We start from the raw sequence: 19,019 nt of genomic DNA, 5'->3' as shown, positions 1-19,019 counted from the left end.
TTTTATTTATTTTTTTTGGCCATAAAAATTTCTTAGCTGAAAACTGGAAAAGCTTTGTTTTTTCAGCAACCCCCTCAAAAAAAGTTGGATGAATTTTTTTTTTTTAAATCATCAACATTTTTCATAGAGGGGACACAAAAAAAAACACCAAAACATTTCCCTGACCAGTTGCACTGGCTACAAACATAGAAGTTTTGTACTGGGATGTTTTATGTTGCCCCAGAACTGAACCTGAATTTCTGTAGGTTTCTGAGATCTGGATTTATGTCCCAACCCTTCTACATTTTGGAATTAAAAAAAATAACCCAAAACATTAAGTTTACAAGAGAAAGTCATGTAAATTATGCATTTTCAAGAATTACCAGATCCACTGACATGTAACATCCTCTCAAAGCCTTTTTACTATTTCAGTTATATAAGTGCCAGCATGTGACATGACAATGGAGTCTTGACTTTCTAAAAAGTGAGTTCGCAAATAGGGAAACTGGGGAGGAAAACAAATGGTAAAAACATTGAGCAAAACACAATTTATCACATGTCAAACAAAAATGTGAAGCAAGTTGAATTACATAAGCAGGAATCAAGAATAAGCTGGGATACTACATCATGCAATATAACTGCAAGGCTCAGCAGAGCAGATTTAGTTTCTGATTTTCACGCTTTGTGACATTCAAGAGGGCTTCTGCTTAGATTGATCCTTGCAATTATCAGATAAATTTTAAAGTTTAGCTCTACTTTGCACCTTGCCATGGTTCATGCCATGGCTTAGACCTTGAATGGACCATGCAACTAAAGAACAGTCTGACTCAGTGGCACTTCATCTGTAGAGAAATGCGAAAATGAAGGCATTTCATTATCAAGGCTGTGTTATTTAGTACACACCAGTTATCTATCTGAATTAAGCACTTTGAGTAACTAAACAAAAATCTAGGCTTGAATATAAATATCAGACGAAAAATGCAAAAGAGAGGAGCCAGTGATCTTTTGGGAACCTGTGCCTGATTCTCATTTATTCTAAGGCCTCTTTACACCGTTCCATCAGTATAAAAGCGTCTTACCCACTCGAAGCACCCCTTACATTGCCAGGCTGATGTAAAGGGGCCTTAGGGTAGCAGGCACATGAAACTGTAAAATAAAACAAATAAAGGAAGTTCCAGGTAGGAATAAAATGTTTTTTTTTTAAACTCAGAGCTTTTAATCAATGCCAAAGTTCTTGTCAATTTCCAAGTAGCTTTATTGCTATTCATTTTTCCAGACACAACTGGAAATTTTTACACCCTGTTCCCTTCAGCCCTCTAAGTTGTTGTTTGCTAATCTTCAGTGCCTCTAGGGTCCCATTCTCTATTGCTCTGACAGTGTGCAATCATTATTCCTGCTGTGCACTGGTGTAAAGAACAGCATGAGACACCATGGAAAATTAGGCTCTTAAAAACATTAATAATTGTATCACTGAAAGATTTGGTCACTTGGGGGCATGGAATATCATTCTGATTCCTCACTGTTGCTTTGCTTTACCAATTCATAGCTAAAAGGAATGTCCCGGTTCAGATATCAATGGGTTGCAATTGTCTTGGAAACTAAGTTTTCAGGGTGATGCGGGCTTAGTTTCCATTTGCGATGGACTCAACATGTGTTTCTTCACACAATTTGTCAAGTCAGATAATGTGACCCTGGCTCTATACAACAGGATGCAGAGCGAGTTCTGTGCTTAATTCACCAACTATTAAAAGTTGCCTGTGAGATGTTCAGCTGTCTGCCTTCCCAGCCTAAAGCAGAACCACTGATGAAACACACTATCGGTCTACTGATACTAAGGATATTTTCAAACTGGTTAGAATAGTATTGTAGATCTGGTTTTAGGTGACCTGACCCATTTTTACTGAGCTGCTTTCAGGACTACTCCATTTCATTAAAACAGGGACCTGCCTTCCTTAAGTCAGCTCTGCACTATGGCTCACACTGTTTTAAAATTGGTTTTTAAATTTCCCCAGCATAGACAGGCCCCAGGAGACAGCTTGCAGCACCACTACTTTCCTCTTTCAGAATTTGAGAGATGCAGTTTGCACTGCCACTTGCCCCTCCGTTTGTGTGCGCATATGCACCCGCATGTCAGTGAAAGGTGGCAGATTGACAGCCCTGCAGAAGAGTCCTTTCTCCAGTCGCAGGACAATATATGCACACCATGTAAGCCCTCTAGCCTGCATGTCTGGAGGAATCACCTCTAGATGTGAAGGATTAAGCTCACTCCCCTGGCACTATTTGGTATTTGGCCTCTTTGCTGAGGTTTCCAGTGCCTGGGGCCACTTGGCAGTTGCTGTGTAATTGCATGTGTGATGCGCACTCTTCCCCAGCAGGAACTGCACTAAGACCAACATACTCATTTAGCACAGGTCACCAAGCCATCTTATGATGGTCATATTTGGGAATTACTGCTAGCATAGACTAGAAATGAGCTGGTGAAGTAGAGGTGAGTGTCTCTATATCCTATTAGTGATCCACTAAGCCATGCAAACCCTGCACCTCACCTGAAACTTTATCCAGCAGCATGTCTCCAGTCCTGCATACTTTTCATCTAAACACCCACTGCTCATCTGAAGAGGCCAATTCTAATTATTTACAAAAGGTTTATTTAACATCTGTCATAATGATAAAATGGTTCTCTCAAGGTCATTGTGACACTGGAATTCCCATCCCACTGCATGCACTGAAGAAACAAGAGAAAACATTTAGATTTTAACATATTCAAATACATTACCTTGAGAAAAGTACACTTCTACCCTGTGTGTACAGTAAGCCACCAAGTAATACACTAGCTCTCTGCCCCACAACTAGAGTTTCCAAGCTTACCCTGAAGATAACCAACCAGTAGGTTAATTATCCCAATTCTTGCTAGTGATGGGACCAGAAAGCAGGGGGTGGTTTTGCATAGCCTCTACTGGGCCCCAGCACTGCACAATCAGGGGAGATTCTGATTTAGGCTCTAATTTAAGTCAGTGAACAAAGCTCCGCCCATTTCCAATTCTAGCCTTCGCATTCAATACTGTAACAGCTACCCTCACTTTGCTGCAAACTGGCTATGCTGAACTTAACAATGCGGGGTGGGATGGAACTTAGATCCTCCCTGCTCCAAAAGCACACTTGAGCTAGAGAGGAATCTCTGTTAGCAGTTAGGAGCATGGGGCCTAGGCTATGCAGCTGAACAGTTCCACATCTTTTTATGCGAGGTCAATGGCAAGTTTACACACTAACTAGGCAGTTGATTACACTATTTCACTCTGCTATACTGATGAATGTGAAGCACATCCTAAAGCAGTTTCAGCATACTTCTTCTTTTACCAAGGCAGTGTAAGAACTGCAGTGCACTGACAGCATCACAACTGCTCTCCAAGCAGTGCATCATCATCAACGATAATCAGACAGTTCTTCCTCCTTATGTGTGTATCTTAAGCTGTGCAGCCAACCATCCGACAAGGCTAAGTAAGAGCATTCTAATTAAGGAGCAATTCTCTATCATTCAGTGCAAGAAAAGCAGGTAGTATTTAAAAGCATCATGCAGCAGGTAGGGTTTATAAATATGGTAGGCTTGGCAGTCTGGAGGGAGGGAAAAGGCATCTGCCTCCTAGAACACTATAGTTTGTTTTTTTTGCAAACATACATGCAATAGCACACTGAGAAAATAGCAGGATGTTGCTGGACATCGTTTACTTAACAAGTAAAGATGGGGCTATTGCTCATTCCAGAGCAGAGCTACATTTTGGAGAGATGGAGAAAGAGGTAGGCTGGGCTTGACATCACTAAAAATACACAACCTGAGGTAACAATTTTACGTCACTTCTCCCCTGAACCCTGGAATAGACCAACTCATGTTCCAAGGCAATCTGTATTTTCAGTGCACTTAAAGCCTTCAAAAATATTCCCTCAGTACATTGTCAGAAAAAAACAACATAAAAACACTCCGCACTTTCCATTCCCAAAGCACTATACAAACTATCAACTTGCTAAACCTAATATCTGGGAGGCAAGTGAGCAAATCTCACTCCCATTTTCCAGATCAGAAGACAAAACAAAGGAGGTTAAGACCAAAACTCTCCCCAGGGGCTTCTGATTTTGGGTGCCCAACTTCAGATGTGCTGAACACTCAAAACTCTAACATGAAGTCCCTGGAAGATAAAGTTGCTCGGCACCCCTGAAAACCAGGCTCTACTTAGGTGTCTAAAGTTGGGTGTCCACAAATTCATGCACTCAAAAATAGAGGCCACGCATATGAGCAGCATGGTGAGCAAAACGCAAGAACTTCCGGCGCCTCGTCACATGCTTCCTCCACTAAGCCAGAAAGCCACAGTGAAGGAAGTTCCATTACTTGGCACTTTAAAAACCAGACTGGACAATATACTAGACATAGTATTGCCGAAGGCTTCTCTGCACTGGCTGCAGGGCGTAGTGGATGGGCTAGGTGATCCAATAGGCCTCATTTTTACGATTGGATAAAAGTTAAAGTACTGTATGCCCTGACACAGTAGGGTTCATAACCCTCCCAGAATGACTGGTTCTTTATTAAAAAAAAATCCCCATTAGTGTAACTCCGAAAGTTCCTGAAGTGAACTGGATGACTCCTGGAGCAAGGCACTACTCAGCCTGAGTAAGAATGGCAGTAGCTAGCCCTTTATTTGTTTTGAATTATACTTCAGGGTTTTCACACAGAGGCTAGATATTGATAGACATGCACTTAAGAGGATGGTATACAATTATCAGTATTCATCCAACTGTCTTACATTATTTTTTTTAAATCACTGTTGATTCATACAGACTGCAAAGCCCATCAAAAATGTCCCAGTGCCATTTTTGAAAGGTAAGTGGTGAGAGAAGGGGGGGAGGAAAGAGAAAGAGGGAGACATACACAAGATAAGCATTAATGCTTAAAAGACTCCTCACCTGGAATAACAGAGATAGTTTTCAAAGCTCGGAGAACTCTGAAAGTTCTCAATGCTGAGACATTCCCAAGGTCCACAAACTCTGTGACATATCTGTAATGAGGGAGGTCATACACAAAAAACACAATGACAAAACACACACCAATAAAACAACTACAGACAAAGCAATACATCACTCACAGAGGCCTGTACCCAACAGCTAACACCAACCGGAGGCCGCCTTACCTGGAATTACAGAAATAGTTTTCAAAGCTCTCAGAACCCTGAAAGTGCGCAGAGCTGAAACATTGCCTAGGTTTACAAACTCTGTTATATACCTGCAGAATTAAACCAGAGTTAATGGCACCATTGGGGTCACCTTCCTTTTAATATAATTGTTTGTAGGAAACAGACTGTAATTTAAAATGCTTTAGAACTGGCATTGAGAGAGACAGAGAAGGATATAAAGCCAAAACCAGTTTAAAAAGGTCTCAACAACAGCATGTTTTGCTCTTTGAGCTTTCCCAAATTTGGAGTCTAATGTTTTAATACTGTATGGACCCGTGCAAAGCAATTTAAAAAAATTACTTGGCAAAAGAAATCAGGTATGTTCGGAGAGACTGTTTCCTCAGTTCAATGGGGTATGTTGTCAATCAGAGCTACTTCACTTTCCTTCCTGTTTTTAATCGTCATCAACATTTGCAGTTATGCAGCACCTAAGTGCCACACAGACATTAGTTCAGTAATGTCTGTCTTTGCCACCTCTCTGTGAGGCACAGTTAAGTATTATCACCATTTACAGATGGCCAGACTTGGGGCACAGAGAGGTTAAATGAATCAGTATCAAAGCCACGAACAGATTCACGTGAATCAGTATCAAACCCAGGAATAGAACCCAAGAGTCCTGGCTCCCAGACCCCACTATTGTAACCACTAAACAAACTGCCTCTGAAAATAATTCTGCTGTTTTGGGAAAGTCTGACATTTCGTAGCTTTCCAGGCACTACAGGTCAAATTCACCAGTGTGCAGAAGAACTAGCTAGATATCACCTAAGCCTCGTGAGTGGGATTTAAATGATCCCCAGGCCTTGGTGAATTTGGGACAAATCCTCCTGATATGACAGCAGTACAACCCCACTGATGGTAAGGTGATTGTATGGCTATAACATGAGCCCACAATGCTTGGTACTGATGCTTTTGAGAGCCTGACAGTCTTTTCAATGTTGATATTGCATTGCTTGTTAACTTACCATCCAGCTGCACAACAAATGATATTGGATGGGATTTTCAAAAGGAGCCTAGAGGAGTTAGGTTCCCAATTCACAATAAATTGCATCAACCTCCTTTAGGCGCCTATGAAAATCTCAGGTGTTGACTAGTTGAATTTAAGGCCTCATTTGCATTTCTTGAACAATGCATCTTTTAGTAAACAATATATAGCAAGGACAACTAGTGAAAGGGCTGGCGCCCAAAAAACCCAATGCCCTAAGCCTCTGCACTGGGGCCTGATATTTCAGAAAAGCGGAACACGCACAACTCCAGCGAAATGCAAGTCCCCTGGACCCTTGAAAATCAGACCCCCACGCCTTCAGTCAATCATCTCTCTGATTTCAGTAGCCAGTGTTGGACCTGGGAGCCCAGAACATGGACAGGTGTAAAATGTGTCAAAGCAAATTTGGAAGGGAAACAATTATTCCTCTCCCAGGTGTTGGTCAGATTGTCAATGACATATTTCCATTGATGATAGCGGGGGTTGTAAGAGTACGTTAGAACAGGCCAAGAGGTAAAACACATTTTTATAAGATACAGGGTGCCAAACGTTTAGAATTCATCTCTAATTAGGAAAATGAATTTAGTAGTCTACATGTTGTAAGACACCTGGGCACTTCACTGCTTATTAGACTTGGAAGATAAGTGGATTCAGCAAAAGGGGAAAAGAATGAGCTAGACAAAATAAAATACTGTAAGGTGGACTTCTTTTTTGGGATTCTGAATCTTTAGCTGCAAAAGATTAATATCTACCCGTTAACCCACACGTATCCAAAATGCAGCCCAAGAAATCCTAACATGCAAACCAAAACCGTGGAGGGAATCAGTGGTGGAGCCAGGATTTAAAAATTCCTAGTTCCCATCCCCTAGCTCAGCTCACCAGAACATGCCAACTCTCTGGCACAGGGGCAAAGCTAGAATGCTGGACACTAATTACAAAACCCTACCTCACCATAGGTAAGTGGCCCCCTAACCATGGGGGGTGCAGAGAAACTTTGAGTGGGCACACAGCGGGGCCCGGGCCAGGGGAGGGAGGTGGGGAGGGAGCATCACTCAGCCTTGCTCTGCCCCTAGCTGCAGCTCCACCCCGCCCCTCCTCTGCCCTCATTCCCTCTCCTCCCTCAGTCCAGCTCCACTTCTAGCCCCAGCTCCTCCCCCATCCCCAGTTCTGCCCCCACCTCTGCCTTCAGCCCAAGCTCCTCTGCTGAGGAAGCCTTGGCTGTGCAGCAGTGGAGCACAGGCGCAAACAGATTCCATTCCTGGTAAGGGCAGGGGTGCAGCAAGAAAAGTTTGGGCACTGCTGCCATAGGTGCATATTCAGGAAGCTGTGATTTGCCCAAAACATGTCCAAGTCAAGGCCACTGTAAGCAGATGCCGCTCCGCTACTTTTAGCGGAGTTACATTTAGCTCGGTCTTTATCTCAGGACGGCACTGAAAATAAGAGCCAGAATCTAGACTTTGATCTTTTTGGTGTCCACTTTAAAGATTTCCTTGACTTTTATTTTTTCCTGTGCACCTGTCTCACAAGAAGATTCAACCCCCTCCCACATTTCATGTACACACATAGAGTCGGTAACAGGAATAACCTGAAAATGCAACTTACGCCATCATGATGACACTGAAATCTAGCCAGTTCCATGGATCACGAAGGAAAGTAAAACCATCTATGCAGAAACCTCTTGCAATAATTTTCACAAGTGATTCAAATGTATAAATACCAGTGAATGTGTACCTGTTAAAAGGGAAGTCGAAAATAGAACTCTGCTAAGAACAATGTGGTAAAAATATAATTTCAGTCATGAAAAAATCTTTTCAAATATATTAGCCTTAAGAAATCAAGAGGTTATAAAACCCCTATCCTACCCCCACTGACTTAAACGGGAGCAAGAGTAGGCTTATTGAATAAATGAAACAAAATTCTGCAAGAATTTGAGGAAAAAAACTTCTTAAGTATTTAACAAGAGAAAGATACAAAAAAAATGTTACTTACTCCACATTCTTCGACCATTCAGGTGGGTTACTAAAAGTCATGAATACACAGTTGGTCAAAATAGTGCACATAATGATCATGCTAAATAATGTAGGGTGAAGTCAAGGAAGAAAGGGACACGCTAAATTGGCTATTTACTTCAGTATGAAAACATCTTTGTAAATTCACTGCAATATAGACAATTCTAATGAGAATAATTTCCAGCCAGTGATCTATTCACTATCAGCTAGATAGGACAAGAGCCAAGACAACATCCAGCAGTCACAGGAGATGGAGAAAAGAGACATTTTTTCATATAATTTTTTTCCATTTAACTATCTCATTGGTTTCCCCACAATTCTCTGATCTCTTGGACACGATGGGGCTGATTCTCCATTGCATTCTGATTAGTGGCAGTTTGTATACACTTTGTCCCTCATGCAGTCATCTGCACAGGGATAGAGCAAGAGTGAACAGAGATGTTGCTCTCCCAAGGGCAGTGCGCACACGCACAGGGAGCACAGAGTTTTCACCTTAGTTAATATTTATGGCAAGTTAACATAGATCTGTCCTGCCTCCAGGCACTGACCAGAGGAAGGTGCACATGTGCTTCATGTTCTGCAACCAAACAAAAATACTGCCTCATCTCTTTAACAGACATTTTACAGCTTAGAACTAATTATGAAGGCTGTAAAATTGTAATGTACATTGAATAGACTCAGACTAAGGTCAGCAGAGACCATCATGATCATCTAGTTGAACCTCCTGCACATTGCAGGCCAGAGAAACTCATCCACCTGCTCCTGTAAATAAAACAGAGTCCCCATGTCGTACTTCACAACAATTTACATTCATCCTTTAAGTGAAACTTCCCCCCAGACAATTCCATCTACATTCAGGAATAGCAACACAATCTGCTGGTAAATGAAATGCGTGAGCAGCATCGTATTACATCACTTGTTAGTCAGAAATCTGGCTAGGATTTCAGTTTGGGGGTTTTTCCAACTGCATGAAACATGGGGTGCATTTGATATGATATGCATAACTGCAAAGTGAATCCTACTGGACAGGTAGAGTCTAGCATCTTAGGAGCCAAATTTTCATTTTTTCTCCTGATTTTGTGCATTCAGCTAAAGGAGGAAGGTATGCCCACCTTGCACCAGCTGCTGTCATCAAGTGACCAACCGTCCAATCCATTGGCATGAGTCCCCTGATAGGATTGCTCACCTTTGCAGGGGCAATCAATTGAATGAGCACAAAGCGAACAAGTCTCAAATGTGTTACTCAAAAAATGAAAAGTGTTTTTGTCATAGGCAGCACATGGTTTTCATACTGTTTTTCTTCTACAAGAAATGGGGGAAAAAATCCCTGTGGCTCTTAAACCGCCCCTTTCAAACTCCATCATGTATAATCTGGTTCAGACAACTTGCAACTCACTCTTAACATCCACTGAAATGACCCATTTCCAAAGTAACATGAACTCATACATGCAGGGTGGGATTTTCAGAAATGGTCAGCATTAACTTAATTCTGCTTCCACCGAAGGCAACAGTAAAACTCTCAGTGTCTTCAAAGGGGACAGAGTGATGCCTTGATTTCAAATGCTGATGCATTTTTGAGAATCCTACCATGTAACAATTTTACCAGGACCCTTCTAGGATTTACAGCCTACTGGACAGAATCTAAAAATAACCACAAGAATTCCATTTGCAACATCAATATGTCAAGGCCTTGTATTTTCTAAAGATTCCTTCATACATAATTTCTTCTTAAAAGTGAAGGGTTACCTGGTGCTGGATGCATGTGTTATATTCAAGGGAACTGAAAGAAAGATGAAGCACAGCTTATCGCTATAATTATGATTACAGCTTCATCAAACTGAAACATAACTTTTCTCTCTATATGCTTCCAAACTGCCAGTCCTATAGATGGATGGATGGATGGATGGAGATACACACACAGATTAGAATATTTTAGACACAAACTTAAATTTGAGAATTTCTTAAGTAAATATGTTTTATTATTTATAAGGTCACAGGATTTTAATGTGAATATACTTTTATAGTTATACATAAATGAATTTTGTATATTTTAAAATGCAGTTACCATCAAAAGTAAATGTGTAAGTAAACAGACACCTTCTTACTAATAGTCTGATCCTTTTTCGTATTCAGGGTCATATATGCAGGGTCTGAAGACAAAAATAAGCATGTATTACTCTTTACTGTTAAGAGTGATTCAGGAGCAACGCAGCTGCAGCAGATAGAGATAGATTCTATTTTGGCTCAAAGGAGAACAGGAGGACTCGTGGCACCTTAGATACTAGCCAATTTATTTGAGCATAAGCTTTCGTGAGCTACAGCTCACTTCATCTGATGCATCCGCTGTAGCTCACAAAAGCTTATGCTCAAATAAATTGGTTAGTCTCTAAGGTGCCACAAGTACTCCTTTTCTTTTTGCGAATACAGACTAACATGGCTGTTACTCTGAAACCTGTTATTTTGGCTCAGGCATCAACAGAATTGCTAACCAAGAACCTGATCCACAGCCATTGGGATCTGTTTTCATCAGCTTCAATTAGCTTGGGATCAGGCTTCAGTTCTACCTGCAAAATCTTTGCTTCAAAATGGTCAGATGCATATCCCGCAATTGCACCTTAGTCCATCTGTGAGAGCCATGTTTACCAGCAACAAGACATAACCTAGAAAGAACCCAGTTCAACTCCCAGATCAAGTTTCCAGCACTAGCAGCTAGAAAACACACATTTTATTTGTAAGCCAAGCCAATTTGATATGGAAGCTTTTGAGATACCACAGACCTGGGACTCCACAAGGTCTATTTTACAGAGTAAAAAACTAGGAATTGCCAGACTAGATAGAGCCATCTCATCCAGTATCTTCTCTCTTACAACACAAGCATCGGATGCTTCAGAGAAAGTGGATCATTATGGAATAAACCTGCCCATAGAGGGAGGTTTGAGAGACACCAATAGACTGAAAGATGAATAGGAACATAATTATAAGTAAAGCACAGTTGGCTGCACCTCCGGCTCATAATTTATTTAATGGTTTCACCAGCTAGATAACCCTTTACTCCTCTTGTACAGCATGGCTGTAGACTATTTCTTTCCCCATATTTACTGGTTCTTGGGAACTGGAAGAATGGATGTGCATATACACAGTGTAGTGTGGAGCTTTGTAAATGAAATGTTACTGGATGTGCCATACCTATGGGAGCTATAATGACTTATTCATAAACAAAATAATTATTACTGTATACACTTGGAGCCCAATCCATTGGGATCCCCTCCACTGACCTCGCTGAGTGTTGGATCGTGTCCTACATAAGTAAGTTTTGAGTAGTAAGTAGTAGGAGAAGTCATTGATTTTTTTCAAGCAGTAAACAGCAGCAGCACAGAAGTCAATTATTAATAAAAAAGGATATGAATGTATCAAAATCTTAATAGCTATTCTCCTAAGAAGATTAAAAGGAGTTAAAATGTACAAGGCAGGTGTGGCACTAAATCGGAAGAGTGTTTTCCCTCTGTTTAGTACTACAAAGGTCTGCAGAGAAAGAGAAAGAGAGAGAGTTAATACATATGTACAGGAAAAAACGGAACAACTTTCAAGGCAAGAATGTAAAAGTCACACAAGAATTACATTTCCTGGTGTTTTTAAGAAGATTAGTGTTTAAGAAGTACCCCCCCCCACCCCCATGGTAGAACGTGCATGCCAGAGTATCCTTATTATTGGTATTATGGTATCATCTATAGGCCAAACAAAGATCAGAGCCCCTTGTGCTAAACACTATATAAACAGAAGAGAGAGTCACTGGCCCCAAGAGTTTACAATCTAAACAGCCAAGACAGACAGAGTGGGAAAAAGGAAGTATTACTATCCCCCTTCTTAAGAAGGGGGAACCAAGGCCCAGGGATGTTAAGTGACTTGCCCAAGGTCATACAGGAAGTCAGTGGCAGAGCCAGCAGCTGAACCCAGACCTCAAGACCTAGTTCAGCACCTTAACCTAAGACTATCCTTCATCTCAAATATGGCAGACACAGGGTTTCATAGATCTGTGACTCCCTCCCAATTCTGCTAATTACATGCCACCCTGCATCGTTTTGTGCAAGAGCACACTTCACCATCTGCAAAGGAGGAGGGAAAAGTGACATAAGCAGAAAAAAATATATCCTGAAGCTCAGCCCTGGCAGAACTGAGCAGAGCCAGGTGTCCAGCCCAGACATGCAAGCTGCTCCCCGAGAGCGCTGAGCGCACTGCATAATGCTGCACACACCCGAGCCATGACCATGTACTGCCATTACCTCCTCCTCCCCAGTTAGATATTTGTAAAAATGTATTGGGAAGGGCCAGGCAGGGCTTCTCTCCTTGCACTTGTACAAGCTGTGTAATACACTAGGTAAGTAAATACCCACTGGGGAAAAACAGGTTTTTCCTACTCAGACCTCACCTCCCAAAATATAAATCACCCATTTCATCAACCTACCAGAACCTGTGTGACCTCCCCCATCAGACCGACCCTGCACAGCCTCCTTAGTCAAACCGATCCATCCCTCCTCCCCGTCCCCCCACCAGAGAGTGCATGGTGGCCTACCTCATCAGACAGACACTCCCCTCTCCCCCCATGTGTGGGGCCTCCCTTGTCAGACTGATCTCTCTCCTCCCCCTCACACATGGCCCCTCTTGTCCCACCTGGAGTTGTGAAAACCTTATTCCCCGAGCTCTGCTCCCTTGAAGGGTAAGGAACAAAGCCCAACAGCTGACCTGACAACTGCAGAAGCTATAAAAAATTACAATCCAGGCCCATCCAAGTATATAAAGCATGCCCCTCCCCTGTAAAGGGAAAAAATCCCCTCATGACAACTACTGAAGATGCACTGTCCATCAGTCTAGTGTATGTGGGTGAGACCATTCAGGAGCAACATTGCTTGTCCCTTCCATCACAACAGGGGCCAGACCAAGAGTGATGAGTTAAAAGGCAGCAGTGTGATTACAGCCAGCATCAAGCAAGAATGTCTCAGGACTCAGGGACCCTTGTTTTACTCAATTCACAATTAGCTATTGGCCACTCAAGAAAGTCTCTCTTGCACAAACAGCGAGGAAGGAACCAACTCCACAGCTAAAAGGCTTACAGAAGGAGCAGTATATATAAAAGGGGGAATTTCCGATTAAATAAACACAAGAGGGAGGGGTCACCAATGGTAATGAGTTATGATAAAACAGATAAACCACAACTGGCCCTCTTGTTGACTCCTCAGCAGAAAGGCGAAGGATAGACAGGGCTATGAGAAGGTGGTGGTTCTGTTGGGCCTAAGTTCCCGCACGCTGGCCATGCAGTAGAAAGAACCTTTTAGTGCCACTGCTAGGGTGACCAGATGTCCCGATTTTATAGGGACAGTCCTGATATGTGGGGCTTTGTCTTATCTAGGCGCCCATTACCCCTCACCCCGTCACAATTTTTCACACTTGCTCTCTGGTCACCCTAGCCGCTGCCCATGCTAGGGCTCTTCTGTGCATGGAGGATTTCCATCACCAGAGCTCTCACTGCAGCACAAAAGCCACACAATTCCCCACCATCACCACGATAAAAAAAATAAAAAATAAAAAGCTGAACTGTTTGAGCTGTACAACCTGCAGGAAGCCTTCATGCCTGCTGTTTACTGGCTTCATATCTAGACAAGGTTGTTTACAAAGGTATATGCAAGGTAACATTCATATGGGATACACTGAATGTAACAGCCCCATCCCACAGAGGGCCCGTTAACGAGCCCAATTACAGAAAAGCCAGTGGACTCAACAGGATCCATGTTGAGTCTCCAGACAGCAGTGCAGTGCCTGCTTTCTCCCTCCACAGATGTGCTGAGTACTCATTGGCTATTGCTGTAGATCTGGGCCTAGATCAGGGGTGGGAAAACTACAGCCCGCAAGCCATTTTAAGCTGGCCCTCGAGCTCCCACTGTGGAGCATGGTCAGGGGCTTGCCACGCTCAGATGCTCCTGCGCCCCAAACCCCTCATCCCCAGCCCCATCCCAGAGCCTGCACCCTTTTCTGCACCCAACCCCCTGCCCCAGCCCTGATCCCCCTCCTGCCCTCCGAACCCCTCTGTCCCAGCCCAGAGCACTCTCCTAACACCCCAAACTCTCATCACCAGCCCCACCCCAGAACCCGCGCCCCCAGCCAGAGCCTGAAGAGGTGAAGCTCAGAAAGGTGAGCAGACAGGTCAATTCTGCAGTGACTGGTGCACTGTAAGATAGCAGTGGAAGGATTACTTGCACTGGATTACTAGTTTAACTCTAGATGATTCACAGGTGCTGCAGTTATGAACTGCATTGAGTTCAAAGTCCAGAGAGCCATCAATGAAGGAGTGTGTGCACGCATGTGGCAACCACCAAAATAAGAGAGTTAAACCAGTCCAACTTCTGTATGTGGACCAGACCTTAGAGCGCTAGGATTAGCTCCCATTAGAGTCAACAAACAAGATTATCATTGGCTTCAATAGGAGTTGGGTAAGGCCCATAATATGTGAACACTTTTACTCTCATACACTAGCACAAAGACCCTCCCCGCAAATACAAGAAAAACTCTCCAGTCTAAACAGACTTGTTCACACCAGCACTGGGAATCTGTGTGGGCAGTGACAGGTATGAGCTGCCAAGATGTTGGAGAGATTCTTCCCCATGGACCTGGAGCAGGTGAGGCAGCAGTTGAGACTATTCACAGTTGACAAGACTCCAGGCCTAGGGGAATTGTATACTCAAATCCTGCAGGAAGTAGGACAGAGGAAAGCCATAAGGGTCAGCTTTACACAGAAAACTAGAAAGCTCCAATAATTAACAATGAAGAAAGGGAGGATCTTGCCAACTTCAAAAGAGAAGCTGCTAGTCTGACCCCAGGTGTGGGGGAGAGATATTGGAAGCACTGATTGGGAACAAGATTACAATACATTCAGAAATGTATAATTAAGTGAGGAACAGTCCACAGGGACTCGGCAAGCAGAGGATCACACGCCACATCCTTGCTAATATTCTTTTAAGATGTTATTGCCTTGGTAGATAAGTGGAAGTGGAGGGAGGGGAGAAAAAAAACCAAGTGGATCATAATTTATTTGGGTTTCATTATTGGTTAATAGGCTGTGCTGTTCACTGTACCAACAGTGAGTTGTACTCAACAGCGCAAGCCAAATACAAGCTAGAAATTACAGCCTAGAAGGAAGCACAGTACAATCCAGGAGAAGAAAGAAGAGGGAAATGTTTCCAGGAGATTGTTAATCAAGCAACATGTGGGGACCACATAAAACAGGGTCGTACAATTTAACTCAAGCTCAGCCTTTGCCAAATATGGATCTACGTTCCCCCAGTGTGTATCACTTACCAGATTGTTCTTCCAGCTCATTAAAGTAACAATGCACCAGTTTACACTGTCTCTGTCACAAGAAGGGACAGTTCGTTTGTTTCATTTAAACCTACTAAAAGTAAAGATAAGATTCTTCAGCAATCCCCCCAGGATTCTTGGATTAAGTATATTTCTCTCCAAGATGAGCCACATGGCCCCTGCTCCTTGGCCTCAGACTACCTTGCAATGCACCCAGAAAAGTACAGCTATTGTCCCTTGTCAAGTGTTCTTGGAGCCATGTTAAACAGATGAACATTTTTAACTACTGGCAAAGAGCCCAAGCTGCAGAATTCAGATGTTCAGGTACACGGTGGTTTTGTTCTGGGCTCTCCCTTAAGAGTGTTTATTGTCAGTCATGATTCAAATGTACACAGCATTCTAACGGGGCACAATCTAGGATAAACCATTGCCTGAAAAGCGGACAATCCAACACACAGAATGTAAAATGTATCTATGCGCTGCAGACCACATACAAACCATCACTGAGAGACTCACGTGTGTACAACTGGAGCGGTGAGACTAGAACACAGTCCTTCAATAGCGAAACACACTGGCCCCTCCCACTCAAGTGAAAGGAAGGGAACAGCCAGTATGCACTGAAGAGTTTAAACTCTCATGCACCATATCCTCTTACAGGCATAAGGAAAGGTTTCTTATGGTACATTACAGACCAAATGCAGCAGAACCCATGCATTAGAATGAAACTCACCCCCTACAGAGGGCCAGCACAAGGCTTATAAACTGCCTAAAACCCCCTAAACACTCCCTCTTCAGTATTTAACCTACCCTTTGGCCCAGCCCTTAGCCTCACAGCAACACAACAGAATCCACAAGGGCCCTCTGCCAAGATAGATGTTGTTTCCCAGCAATAATTTCTCTTAAGGAATTCGCCATTTCACTAGTGCAACAAAATATTTTCGCTCCTTTGGCTAAATTAGACCATAGAGCAGTAAACTAGTTAAGAGGGGAAATCAAAACTGTATGGTGGTTTAGTCCCCAGGGGAAAGCATCTGATAGCACAACAGTTAATGAACGTGCATCTCCCAGCAAAAGGCACTTTAAAAGAACCGTGGATGACTCTTGACAAATCACAGCATCAAGTATTAATAAATGGCTTGTCCTGGCATATGAGAGAGTTTTGAAAGGCCTTTTTTTTCCCATTTCTAAGACACAGGGGGAGGGAGGGCTTAAGCTGGGAGATTCAGCCCCATCCCGACGCTGAGAACTTGCCTACCAAACTACAGCCAACTTTACAGGGTTTTAAACCATTCTCTTGTCTTTTCTTACTGTCACCAGCGCAGGCCCCTGTGTGGGAGATCTGTCACAAAGTTCACAGCCAGCAGAGACGCAATAGGGAAGGCATCACAATCTACAGGCTGCATACCATTGACAATAATTCTATCCATTGCCAGATATGCCTCATTTGCAAAGGCCCAGCCCATTCAGCTGCAATCTGATGGACTTCTCATTCTTCCATCAAGGCCCTTCATGTTCTACACCCCCTATTCTAACCTCTTCAACAAGAGCTAGTGGATTTCAATACACAATCAAGTGTAATACTAGGTTCTCATCAGCACAAGGCTTCTAACGTAACATTTAACCCTTGCCACACTGATACCTTTTAAGCAGTGGAAAGTGCTCAGATATGATGGTTGATGAGGGCTATGTAAGCACCTGGAGAGATTGGATAATAGATACATTGTGGTTTTTGTGTGTGGCTCTCAAAAGTACTTTAAAGATGTGGGTAAATTTTATTATCTCCCCTTTTACAGATGGGGAAACTGAGCCACAAAGACACTATGACTCACCCAAGCACAAAAAGGCAGTAGGGTTGCCATCTGTCCAGGTTTTTCCAAGGATGGTCCCTTTTTTGAGGTAACAGATTGGTCAGGATAGAAAGGGTGCTCAGCACAAACCGCCAGCTGTCCAGTTTTAGGGCCTCAGGATCATTCTCCTGGATGTCCGAGTTTTTTTTATTTCAGACATGGCAACCTTAGAATGCAGGGCCAGAACCCAAACTGTTATTTATATGGTGCCATAGCAGTGCATGCTGATTTATGGACTGTGATCCCAAAATAAAAAAAAATTATGATTTGCATTAATATAAAAAAAGAGGCCCGCTTCAACACTGGCTTGCATCTTGGGCAGTCATTTACAGCAGTGTAAAATGCTACCTAATTAGAATCACTTTGTATTGATGGAAATGACTGTACAAGGTACACTGCATGAGAATCCAGGCCTCAGCTTTCTCAACTCCCCACCTATACCTTATCCGGCAAGCCACACTGTTTCAGCCAAGGCTCTTGCTCCTACGGGCTTTGGAACCCAGCAGGACTAATTTGGAATCAACTCAGCACTTTACCTAAACTCCCTTTGCAACTTCCATTTTGGAGGACCTGAAAGCTCTGAATCTAAACCATACACATTCCATACTTGCTTTGCTCTCCATCCTAAAGAAACAGCAAGTGCCAGCTTGTACTCCCACGAGATTCTCGCGGATAAGGCAGATGACGTTACCATCACTCGGCCGGGGTATAACGAGGATCCCAGCCAAGCAGGTTTTTAAGCTTCCTCTTCCGTACACTCACGCACAGACTCTATTGCCAATTCCAGGTCTCCCACTTTCCAACAGTGGGAAGGGCCCATCATGTGGCAACAGTCACCTGAGTTCCAAAATACAGGCCTTCACTACTTGAGCTTAGGGAAATCTCCTTTTGTTAATAACTGTAGCAGGTTCTGGTCTTCCTACTTGCCCTCCCTACCACACACATGCTCCTCTAACTCTTGCTGGGTAACCATGTAACTCAGTAACCATGTAACTCGATTCCCTCACCCCGCCCCCATCAATAACGTCCCAACACAATGGAGTAATTTGGGTGTAAATGTACATTTTCTTTTCAACAGGATTGATCCAGCAAGGGTTGATTTGTGTCTGCTAACCTGGGGTGGTTATTTTTAGTAGGAGGCAAGTGAGTTTCTTAGTTTAGTTTTTACGCTTGTATTTCTTTTGTGAATCCCTCAACTACAAAACTTGGATTGAAAAATGGAAAAAAGCCACAAAGGTGGTGGGGAGGGGCAGTATCATGGGGTTCACTACTCACCGCTGGCACACCTCTTTGTGGCTCACCTGAGAATTAGCTCACCACTGCTCTGGCACCCCCTCCTTCAGTCACTTGTCCTGTTGTTTGTCTCTCTCTCTTTCCGGACTCAGGGTGCTCCCTCTTCATGTCTTGGCCCTCCAGCCATGTCGCTATAGTTGTCCCCTTCCAGGATATCAAAATCCCATTGGATGACTGCCCCCTGCTCTAGGTTCTAGCCCAGGGACCCTACAACCAGTAGCCAAGATCTGCTCTGTCTCAACCCTTGCTGCTACATCCCTGGGCTGCTTCCTACTTTGCCTCTACAAGACTCCTTCTTTATCCTTCTGTGGGTACGCCTTTCCCTCAAGGCCAGGCTCCAGGT

General features: G+C 43.2%; 1 protein-coding gene across 1 annotated transcript in view; it reads right to left on the bottom strand.

Moving 5' to 3' along the window:
* The window catches only part of SCN8A (sodium voltage-gated channel alpha subunit 8), a 171,245-nt gene that overhangs the window by 64,138 nt on the left and 88,088 nt on the right, over nt 1–19,019 (bottom strand). The window contains exons 3-6 of the mRNA XM_077838488.1: nt 11,593–11,711; nt 8,170–8,259; nt 7,783–7,911; nt 4,933–5,024 (exon numbers count right to left, since the gene is read on the bottom strand). Of these exons, the coding sequence (XP_077694614.1) occupies nt 4,933–5,024; nt 7,783–7,911; nt 8,170–8,259; nt 11,593–11,711 (430 nt within the window). The remainder of the gene's footprint in view (nt 1–4,932; nt 5,025–7,782; nt 7,912–8,169; nt 8,260–11,592; nt 11,712–19,019) is intronic.

The sequence above is a fragment of the Eretmochelys imbricata genome, chromosome 20 (genome assembly GCF_965152235.1).
Source record: "Eretmochelys imbricata isolate rEreImb1 chromosome 20, rEreImb1.hap1, whole genome shotgun sequence".
NCBI lineage: Eukaryota > Metazoa > Chordata > Testudines > Cheloniidae > Eretmochelys > Eretmochelys imbricata.
The sequence above is the reverse complement of the archived record's forward strand: the minus strand, read 5'-3'. Positions and strand labels throughout refer to the sequence as shown.